This window comes from Gymnogyps californianus, chromosome 17, assembly GCF_018139145.2.
Source record: "Gymnogyps californianus isolate 813 chromosome 17, ASM1813914v2, whole genome shotgun sequence".
Lineage (NCBI taxonomy): Eukaryota > Metazoa > Chordata > Aves > Accipitriformes > Cathartidae > Gymnogyps > Gymnogyps californianus.
Window position 1 is genome coordinate 11,787,043 of NC_059487.1, and position 11,680 is coordinate 11,798,722.

An 11,680-nucleotide genomic window follows, 5' to 3' on the forward strand; every position below is an offset into this window, starting at 1 on the left:
CACGGTTACGGTATCGCTCCAGGAGCGTTACCCGCCGGAGCGGGGACGGCAGAAGGACAAAGAAGCGAAGGGGCCGCCGCCAAGGGAAACCCGCGCCTCAGGGAGCGCACCACAGCGTCGACGGTTACGAGCGCGCGCCCGCCCTTCCCGCCCTTTTGTAACCGCCGCCAGCACCAGCCCCGCCTCCGCTGCCGTCGCCCAGCAACGCCCAAGCCGCGAGGGCCCGGCCCGGCCCGGCCCGGCGCTCGGCCCCGCGGCGCAGGCCGGCCGCTCCCCGCCGGGGGACATGGCGCACCGCCGCACCGACCCGGCGCCGCCGTGCAACTTCGTAGCGCGGGACAACTGCTGGTAACGGCCCCAGCCCTCCCCTCGCAGCCGACGGCCCCGGGCCTCCTCGGTCGCTGCTCTCCGGCCGCCTCCTTCCCCTCCCGCCCAGGGCAGCCTCCCCCGGCGCTCGGCGCCCACCCTCAGGCGGGCGGAGGCTGAAGGAATTTGTTCCTATGTTCACTGCACGTGTGTTTGTAAAGTGCACGTGCTCGTCCAGCCATCTGCAAGAAGCCCAAGGTTTTTAGTACCCTCAAGTGGCATAGCCCTGAGCTGGACGGGCAAAGCGGCGAGCGCCGGAGCCGAAGCAGCCAGCGCGGGCCGCGTGCTCCAGCGCTTCCCTCCGTCCTCCCGCTGGGTGTGAGGAACGGGGAGTAGGGCCGGGGCAGGGCCGGGGACAAAGGGTCATTTCATCAGTCAATAGTAAATGGAAGTAGGTATGAAAGGACATTGGTGCTTACTTTTCAAGGTTTGCAAAAAATGTGTCATAGCAGATTTGACTTCCTCCAGTTCCTAACAGAAACGTAATTTACGAGGAAGTGCATTCACACGTACTGTTTCATTTCCAACCTATGGAAAATATTTCCCCATTACCTCCGAGTCAGACAATTGTTAACTCATACATAAACTTGCTGTTTTGAGGTAAAGGTCTAAAGATTCATGCTAAAGTGCTGTGCTTTATCACATTAGTGGTTGGGTTTGCATGTTTGGTTTTTTTTTTTTTTTAATGAAAGCTTTCAAAGTCATCTTAAATATTTCTCTGTTTCAGGAAAAAATACATTGAAAGTGAACTAGAAGCTGCAAGAAGATGGTCTCACAAATGGGGATTCTTGAAAACACCTCTTGAGGAGGTAAAATTGAATGGCATATAAGCAACACATGAAATTTACTTGTACACAAATTTATCTGGACACAAAATTAGGAGTTGTATGCTTTACAAAGCTAGGTTCTGAGGTGACAAGTGCACTACTTTTAAGATGAGTTCAAAGTTTCAGTTTTCCTCTGAATAAAATACAGGAAGTGGTAATTTATATGCTATGCATATTCTGATGTATTTCTCTTGAGAAACATGACTCCCAATAGTGTTAACAAGTACTAGATGCACACTGACAGGAAAATATTTCCCCTTTGTCTATCCATATGGTAGTTTAAAAATCTAGGGGAAAAGGGTCTAGCTAATTAAATTTTCAGTGGGGGAATTTACAACGAATGAAAATATTTGGAGAGATGTCTATTCTCAGTGATGTTTAGATATTAGAATACAGTAGCACATAACGTTACATTTGGAATCACAGTATTTCGTTGCTAAAGAACAGGATTGATGCAGCCTCTGAATAGTTATAAAAGTACTTTCCATGGGCTAGAAGTACTTAATCTGTTCTAGGATTTTTTGAAAATTCCTGTAGGCATCCAAGTTAGCACCTTTGAAAACTTTGGTCCTCTAGGCTTCAACATCCATCCTTCATAACTATGGTCTGTCATGCAGACCACCTTTGCACAGTACTAATAGATCTACAGCTGAAAAGTTGACAAACTATGCATTGTGACTATTGGTGAGCATGTGTATTTAGCATTTATTAATCTATGTTTTGTGGTCATGTAAGAAATATATAAGATATATTTCTAGCCCTTTTTGGACCAGTGACGTAGTTAAGAGAGTTGGACTCACTCAGCAATATTTAGCCTTTCATCTGAAATTCAGAATTACATCACTTTCTGAAACCAAAAAATAAATTACAATAATTTCCAAAGCACTACAATAATTAGTCTTGTTTTAGATGGAAAGAACAGGGAGTTCAGATGCAACAATGAGGGGAATGGTGTAGATATCAGATATTACAGCATATTTCAAAAGATAAAGGATCCAGTTTTTAATGTTGATGTTTTGGTTTTAGTTGATTGAAGATGAAAAGAAAGAAAATACAAAGCCCAAGATACAGCTTCCAGAACATCTGCAGGTTCAACCTGTGACACCTGTGGAAAAATACATTAAGGTTAGAAAATTAGATTTTAAAATTGCAATACAGCAATATCTGTCTTAAGAAACCACACAAGCTCTAAAAATCAGTTGTCTTGTAGAGGTGAGCCTTTAACTAAAGGTCAAAGTAAATTGTATTTGCAACCCAAGCAATGCTTTTAAAGCATTCATTTAAGACAAGGAATTGCCCTTTGGATATGGTTGTTAGTTCACAGAGCTTTCACTGTACATAATCATCTTTCTGTAAAGCACCTCCCCATGCACGCCTCTGTGACATCTAGTAACAGAACAGTCAGCTGTACAGCTTAGTACAGAAGAGTACTCACAGAGGCATTTGTGACTGCTGACCATACATTGCTCAAGTATACATGTCTTACTTCAAGGCTTACCATAACCTTAACTCTCAGTTCTAACTATTGGTTAAGATGCAGTCATTTTTCTAGCTTTATTTAAGACAGTCTTCTTTTTGGCAGAGACAATGCCACTGTCCTCTTTAGTGGCACAAATTAGTAAGAAGCCAGTTCTAATGAGCCAATTCATAACTATTTGATTTTCTACTATATGATACATGTGCACATATTCAGAGTCTAAAAGTTATCAAACAGCTGGAAATGAGAGTGGAATGTGACTGATGGTTTGATTTATAAATATACAGTGTCAGAATCACCAATGAATAGGATAACTATACAGGCAGCTAAATCAGTGACATTGGGAGAGGAACATATAAAAGGGGAAGCAGAATATGCAAACAAAAAGGAGGGTTAGTCCACTTAGAGAAGATTAAGGAAACAAAAGAGACTGGAAATTCCTAGTTGCTGAACTAGCTTTCTTTCAAAGGATTCCAAGGGTGGGGAGATACGGTGAGAAAGTAGTAAAAGCTTTTACTGAGATCAAATTGAAACAAAAATTAAGAGCTAGTGCTGAGTGTGGCAGAGAAATGAAATGGCAGCATTTCTGCCATTAGTGCTACTTGTTCTTCAGTTTTGTCTCAAGCCTCCAATTTCAGCCAAATTTACCTCTGCTTCAGCACAGTGAGGATGTATGTGTGTTAACAAATCACACAGACAGTTATCAGCTGCTAAAGTAGCATGCATAGCCTGGTGCATACTGAAACAGGGATCATAGTTTCAATTTCACCTCAGAATCTTGATTTGCTAAGGAAGATAAGGGTTAGCTGTGATTTAGGCCACCCTTTACATATTCAGAGTGAAGTTTCTTAAGTCCTTATTTGGAACTATATGTCTTTCTGCACATTTAACTTCATGGTAACAGTCATCATATCTGTTCTTCTCTCTAGGTTAGATTAATAATTGCTTCTTCATAGTCCCTTCCCCCAGATCATAAGTGGGACATGATTTCCTTCATTATCCTGCTCAGTGGGTGGCACTTTTGGCCATAAAAATTATCTTTTCAGAGGAACTGCTCCACCTAAATATCATAAACATTTTCTAATCTTGGCCAAAGAACAAAGTGAAGCAACTCTGGCAGGAGAACTGAAACATTGTTCTCTTGCTGTGTATTTCTCTACTAAGTCCCCAGATGCTAAAATGATACAACGTGCCCAATTGAGATGATTCAGCCAAAGTAAGCACAGCAGTCAGTGAACAGAGACTGTTGGCTTTTGTTTTGTTTCCTTTTTAGCTAGATTAGTTGCAGATTAACTTGATGCTTACCCATCTTTTAAAGTAGAAGGAAGGTGGAATGAATAAGTAGTTCTTGATGCAAAAGCCAGCTTGGTCAGTAATATCTTTAGCATTTGGCCACAAAACTATTATTCCGTAGCTGCATTGCTAGCAAATACACTACAGCAAGTATAAAATGCTATTTCTCCTGTTTAGAGAAGTAAACTAGTTTTGAAGATTATTATTATTATTATTATTATTATTATTATTCTGTAAGGAAAATAGCTGAAGCTGAAGATAAAATTCTTCTCCTAATAATGTAAAGCCAGTAAAGCCCTTAGAAAGGTACTGAGCAAAACTTAAAAAAAAAAAAAAAAACTAACATACACTACTAAACAGTAACTTTGCTTATGATTTCCTGTTATACATACCAATTCAGGCACTAAAAGACTTTTTTTTTTTTTTTTTTTTTTTTTTTAGAAGGGTGGTAAATGAAAGTTAGTTACTTCATTGGAATTTGGCCATTTTACTTCTCTCTTTCCCTGTGCCTTGCTATAGAATGAGACCTAAATTATTCTAATGACTTTTTAAATTATAAACTATCCTGTATTATAAATCAAACTTGCATGCAACTGGGCTATCTTTTGAAGTTCTTATTTCCTTCCATTAATGTCAGTGTGTGTTCAGGATATTAATTCAGCAGATTGCATTTAAAACCACTACTTTTTATAAGTTCTCATTTCCATCCACACTACAGCACAAAAGAGGATGTTGCATGACAGAAATTACAATCAAAAACCTTTTAATCATTGAATTCTACATGTTACTTTTATTCTAGGTGATTCCATCTCCTCCAGTACCTAAGACTACCCAGGGTTTTATTGGCTGGAGATCAGCTGTTCCAGGGTTGGAACTTGAACGTGGTTTTCAAATCCAAAGCTGCAAAGGTACCTTTTTTAAGGATTTGAAGTGGCCATGTGAGCCCTCTGACTGACATTAAGAAATAACAGTTAGGCACATAGGTCCATTTGCATTCCTAAGTTAACATTCTATAATGGACTGTTGGACTGTTAAACATTTATGCTTTAAGAATGATTTATGTAAACATCCACAATCATTTTGGTAACGTGTGAATATTTTAATGTAGCATTTTACTGGTTACTGATTTTTTTAAATCTGTGGCATCCAAGCTGTTAACACTGCTTCAGGTTTACTTAGAAGTAACAATGAATAAACTTATATAAAGATCACAGAGCAGGTACTACTTTTATTAGCATTAGTAAGACTATGATTTTAAAATATTTATGGGAAGTCTTTAAAAAACTTATTTTGTAATGACAGAGCACATTTTTATAATTGTTTCTCCATGAAAGCCTCCATTCAGACACAGTTTCACAGCAGCTTTTTCAAACATAAATACAGACTGCCATGTTCCTAACAATCCTACCCTGCTGCTCATTCCCAATTCATCACTTACCAGTATTGGAATCTGTGTTTAGAATTAGTTTTCAATCAGCACTCTGAACTGGCCCACTACTGAGTTGCTCAAGTGCCTGTGCCAGCACAAAAACATCTCTTTTGTACAGAAAGAGAATGAGAAGAGGCATAGAAGAATAGCAGACATGACTTAAATTGGCTCAAGCTGCCATGGAACTGCATCCTTGCATTTGGAAAGAAGCTTTCCTCATTAAAAACCAAAACACAACAAACAAACAAACAAAAAACACCTGCAGAATTATCAGGCTTCATCATAGTGTGTCCGCTGCAGCTTGAAAAAAACAGGCAAATAATAAGTATAGTTAAGTCATAATTATTAAATGCAGTCTTTTGTGTTGTGCATGCTTTACAGGTAGTTTGTGTAGTTACACACATAAGTAATTGAGTAGTTCCCAGTGCAGCTGCTTGATTGGTATAAACAGCATACAAAGGCCACAGTGACACAAAGTCACTTTCAAAAATCAGTTTTAGTATCAAAACAGGCTTTTTTTTTTTTCAATTAGTTGATCAGAATGCAAATGTGTTACAAAGTATTTCTGTTGCTTCAGTTTTGTTTATACCAATATTTATACCAACCAGGACTGGCGAAAGACTCAGAAACAGTAGGGGATTGCACTGGGAGTTACTGGTGTAGCTACCTCAGTGCTACGGAGTTCAGTCTTGCACTTCATTACCTACCTGAAGATTTGCCAGGACTTTTGGAAACTCAGGAGGAGACTCATTTAGTTGCAGCAACTATTTGCAGGATATAGTTCTAATTGGCTAACGTGTTTAAACTAGAAGGTTGTTTAAACAAATAACAGCCTCCAAAAAATCAACACAGGCAGCTCCTTACCACTCCTTATTACTTAAAGAGGAAAGACTTTCCTCCTTAATCCTGCTGCAAGATCTCCTTTGTATTCTGCAGCTATCAATATCTGCTTCTTGAGTCAGCAGTAAGTCCTTGGCTTTCATAGCAGTAGGTCAGCAGCTAGTGTTTGTTCTTTCCCTCTTCCCAAGAAATGACTCACAATGATCAACATCCCACCAATTTTTTCTTTTACATCCAGTTCAAAATGCCCACAAAATAATAATATTTTACTTTTTCCATATCCTTTATAAATAAAGGAGAAGTGACTCATATCCTTTGGAAAGATTACCCAAGAATGAGAATACATAGCAGAAGTAACTTCAGACACATTACTTAAAAAACAGAATAAAGAATAACTTGGAATCAGACTCTGGAAATTTAAGCTAAATTGCAGTTTAGCTACTAACTATAACGTGTAAAATGTTCTTTGAACAAGCAAGATAATTGTAAGAACAATATTTTAAATCAGTGTGCTTTCTTGTCATTGCTAGGTTTGTATCTCTTTTAATCACATGGTTCTTCAGTTTATTTTAAGGTCACGTATAGATCCTCTTATTCTTGTATGATTTATATAAACAGGTATAGTAAAGATTAATATGTAATTTAGTAGCAACAAAATTACATGAATTCAGACCAAATGAAAGGGGAGCTTCAAGACCACTGTTCTTTAAAAAGTTATATTAAAGGACCAAAGCTGGCACCTAATATCCAGTAGATGTTTGTATGAACTGAAATCCAAATCCATATGAGTCATTCTTTGATTCTGAAAACCAAAATAAATTCTTTGTCCAGCATCTACAGTTGGACATTTCTGAATCTTATTCCCAATATCTGAATATTAACTCTGTACTAAGGGTAAGGATTTTTATTATACTTTCCATCATTTAAGGTACCTTTACTTCAGGAGATACTTTGATATAGTCTAATTTGGGATGTGTAAGGAGTATTGTCTAAAATTTGAACTCATTCTTCTAGCATAAATCTGTCAGTTGTTAATTGATCCATGTATTTGGGGTTTTGGTGTTCAAGAATATATGAAACTATAAACCTGACTATTTCTTTTCCCAACACTTTTAGTTTGACCCTGAAAAAATTGTGTAGAAGTTGTGGATTTGCAGCTGACAAAGGACTGCCCAGTCAACTGCCCCAATTGTGAATCCAAAAGGCCAATACAGAATTATTAAATCGCCTTGTAATGTTTCAAACCTGGCATTTAATTTGCGGAAATTAACCTATTTATTGGAGCCAAGTTGGGCACATAAATGTCACTGCACACCGTAAAATATCACACCATCTCCAAGGTCAGGACAGTGTTAGTAAACTCAGTGCACACACTGGGGAAATGCTTCAAAACAAAATTAAATCACTTCAAAAATGCAGCAAAAGTCAAGACAATTTTAATTCTATATAAAAGTCTTAGACCTGTGCTTCTGAGCAAGTCAGAGCAGAATGGGATGTTCCTAAACATATATAAAAGGTTATGCAGTGTATTTTTAACCAAAATCTGAAAACAAGATGGAAGAATATTTAGATGTCTTCTATGCTTCAATCTAGATTTCATTTAGTGTAGTCTGTTGTAAAGCTTTTGGTGGTCTAAAGGTTCATGTTAGCAAAGTGGTATGCATATCAATTCCTCCTTAGCTGGCTAAAATTTTTCAGAAAACTGAAGCCATCTTGTCTTTTGACTGTTGTTTTCAGACAAACTAGTTCTTTGGTAACAGGCTCATTTTAAAGAGGAACTATGGATGATGCTTTCAGAATTGCATATGCAAAAATTTCACTGTATTTGATACACAGTCACCACTGCAAGACATGAAAATAGGTCAGCCATACATCTTTTGCCACCATGGATGTCTGCCTGCACATACTTTCCTGGATGTGTGATGAAATAACAGTAGAGGCTTAAATGACAGTTGTATTTAAGTTGAAGAACTATGAAATCAGAATTATCTTTCTCACGTGCACTTGCTTTATAAACAACAAAATTGGGTGACAAAAACCTGGTGCGTTTTCCTTCACAGCGTGTTCTCTTCTGTGCTGTTAAAACTGGCATAGAACTGGCACTTGCTATTTATAATTTCATTAATATAAGATATTTTACCGGGAGCTCAGAGTTGAAAGAATATTATTTATTTAAAATGCATTTTGCATCAGAGAATAAAGATTTTTGATTAGATGATAGTGAAATGGTGATTCTGAATAAGTAGCACTACTCAAATTGCAGTTACCATACAAGTGTTGCTGTACATTTTGAAAGAAGCAAAATGAAAAGCAACCACAGCATGTGCATAGCCAATTGATCTAGCTACTGTAAAAGGTGGCCGCTTAGAGAATAAATCTAGCCACTATTCTGCATGAGACATTTCTACAAAGCTACATGCTGTGACTATCCTAATGGATACCCGCTGCAGTCCTAAGTTTGTGCAAAAAGTACTATCTCCAGTTCCTGCTATTGGCTACTCTGTCAGCCTGAAGTAACTTTAATTTTGAGATCGTTTGCCTTACAAAACAGAAGAGGTAGATTTTTTTTTTCTTTTCAGAGACCTGAGGCTCCCTGTTCACACATATCATTTCCCCCTTTAGTGAAGGATTCTTTGTGGTTTCTTCCACATTCTACAAAGTTCCAAAGCGACAAACACTAGTCTAACATAGTTCTTGGCAACCAGACCAGAAATCTCTAGTCCCGCATGAAGCCCAACCCAGGTCGCTTCTTGCATTAGGTTCCTAAATGTGTTGTACTTAGTCCCCCTTGAAACCATAAGTGTCAGTGTAGCAAGACAGATAAGGCCCACTCACAGACTATTACCTTCTTCCTGACTCCTGTGGTTTTCACATCCCATCAAATTGTTATTTAACTAGTTGAAAGCATGTCAAACCATTTCCTAGGACCATAGTGTAACAAACTTAACTGTACTGGAAAATGATACTGTTGTGCTGTGAAACTGATCAGGGTGCCAGTGAACAAAACATTGCCCCTTCAGTCTGCTCTGTCATACATGGAAGAGACCAGCAGTATTGAGAAATAAATTCAAAACAAAACCAGAAACTTTGTGAAAACAACACAAATCTGATTCATGTTGCACCAGTGAAACAAAACTCTGGAAAGGGTCATTATTTGTGTCAGATGAATTGGAGATAATTTTGACCTTAGGGTTTCAGGCTGCTCACACACATCTCAAGACTTGCTCTGTTACACAGAGAACAGTTCAAAGAGATTAAAAGAATGCTCTTTCCTGTGTGCCTCCGTGGTGGATTTATTTCCATAAGGGTTTCCAACTGGAAATTCTGATATAACCTGAAGAGTACCACAGGGCAGCTTTTCATCTCAGTGCAGAAAGATGAGTGTTGCCACCTTTGAAGTAAGACACACTTAGTCTGAGCACTGGGTTTTACAGGCTCTGACAGAGTATGAAATGTCCAAAGCCATCCCAGGATGGTGGTAAGCCACTGGACATCTAGCACAAGACTTGCAGAGAAACTGGAGGTTGTGTCCATGAAGAGGTTCTGAAGCATCTGCATTTTCCTTTGCACCATCCACGAAATGCCATGGCTTCAGACGGCCACCGTGCAACGCTGAAGCTTATGGACCGCATCCCAGCATTTAGGGAGGCAGTTCACGGGATGTTCAGAGAAGAAGGATGAGATGGGGTCAGAACATCTGATAAGTATAACAGTAAACATAGCAGGTTAATTTAATTCCTTATAATTTAAGCAAATACAGCTGTATTTACTATAACATGCAAAGATCTAGCTGGACACGAGGCAACGTATTCTTCAGAACATCATTATGTCTGATCCCCAGTGTAAGATTCTTCCAGCCTTTAATGCTTTAGTTATTCTTAAATCAGTACATTGATCTCAAAAGTAACATTACACAGCCTTAGTAAACCTTCTAAAAGTACAAAAAATTTGTGTGTGTTTAGCAACAGCACAGGAAATTATAGATCAAAGGCTGGTTGCTACTTCTTGGTGCTTTTTTTTTCTTTTTTAAGAGATGAGAGCATATGAAAAATCTGAGCTTAGAATAAGCACACATCCTACTCTTTGGAAATGCATAATAGAGGTTACATTTTATGGAAGAGATGTACTAGGTACATTATAGTACAATACATTAAAGTATCTTTTTTAGAGAGTATCTCTGAGGATAATTACCTGTCATATCTTTTATATAATTTAAATTTATTACTCCTGACTTGTGTCAGTAACAAAAAGCTCAGGATTTTAATGATAGCTAAGAAAAAGGTAACCACGTTTCACACAGGAGTGGTGCATTTCTTTTATTTCAGTAAATATTAAGTTCTTAATTTCCTGGTAACAAACTAAGAAAACTCTGACCAAGTTTTGCTTCATTTCTCCACAATTCAAAATGATCCATAATAAATAAATAAATTTAAAATGTTAGGTTTACTTTTTAAAATAATCAGCATAAAGATATTACATGGTACAGGTGTAAGCTGATGCTGCCACAGGCAGAGGGCTAAAATGGAAGATCATTCAAAATCCTTTCCAGTCCTACTTTCCTATGTCTCTGTAAGACCCAGAAGACAGCAGCATCCCAGGATTCCTTCATATTCCTCAGGCATTTTCAGTGTTGCACTAAAAACCGTATTGAAGCATATCTAAAGCCCTGTGGCACCCAAACCTTTGAACAGTGGGATGCCTATCTGAACTTTAGATCAGACACAGGCAAAAACTCAGTTTACCCAACTGAAGTTGCTAAGGCTTGCTCTGAATTCACTCTAAGTCAAAGGACCTTAAACCTATTGCCATTCAATGTCCATTGCACACTTACTGCAATAATGAGGCAAGCTACTGTTTTAGAGATTTTCAAGTTTGTATTTATTCATTAAATTGTTTTGGAATGGAGAGAAGGGATTACGTCAGTAAACCTGGAGTCCAGGAAATGAATGGTAATAATGGAGATGCAGTTTTACCATTTTTATTGTGAGGCAGCTCACTAGGTCTCTGTTCCAAGCTGTATTGTTTCTTAATCACGTGATAACCTTATGCATCCTGTTTTAGGTGAGGTGCACACTGCAGTTACATAGCTATGTTGAAATCTGGCTGAAATTTTGAAGTGATTAGTCAGTACAATGTATTTTTATTAATGTAAATTACACCTTGCGGTCGCAGGTTGTGTGTGTTGCCCAAGTTTGGCTCAACTTTGAATTTGGCCCTTTGCCTCATATTTTCCCCCTCCATGCTTTATCTGCTTCACTAAAGAAGTGAAATAAACTAAAGATTCACTGAAGATTGAAATAAACCTGAGAACTTCAAAGCACAAAAAAACAGATGCAACCATGAAGAAATAAACAGAACAGAAAGAATCTTCATTCCTCCCACCCATCCTTTTCAGTTAGGTGGCTCCGCTGACACCAGCTTCACTGGGTGCAATTGACTGCAGGATCA

General features: G+C 38.4%; 1 protein-coding gene across 1 annotated transcript; it reads left to right on the plus strand.

Moving 5' to 3' along the window:
- The first annotated feature begins 286 nt into the window (after nt 1-286).
- Nucleotides 287-5,025, plus strand: C17H20orf85 (chromosome 17 C20orf85 homolog). The gene is made up of 4 exons (XM_050907599.1): nt 287-348; nt 1,094-1,175; nt 2,220-2,318; nt 4,763-5,025. The coding sequence occupies exons 1-4, from the start codon at nt 287-289 to the stop codon at nt 4,916-4,918; spliced, it is 399 nt and encodes a 132-aa protein (XP_050763556.1). The 3' UTR covers nt 4,919-5,025.
- The last annotated feature ends 6,655 nt before the right edge of the window (nt 5,026-11,680 follow it).

What these genes read in the sequence shown, in the direction of transcription:
- C17H20orf85 (XM_050907599.1), top strand. Translation starts at nt 287, where the DNA reads ATGGCGCACCGCCGCACCGACCCGGCGCCGCCGTGCAACTTCGTAGCG. An exon ending in GTAGCGCGGGACAACTGCTG is followed by an intron (nt 349 to 1,093) that starts GTAACGGCCCCA and finishes TCTCTGTTTCAG; the next exon opens with GAAAAAATACATTGAAAGTG. An exon ending in TGAAAACACCTCTTGAGGAG is followed by an intron (nt 1,176 to 2,219) that starts GTAAAATTGAAT and finishes TTTTGGTTTTAG; the next exon opens with TTGATTGAAGATGAAAAGAA.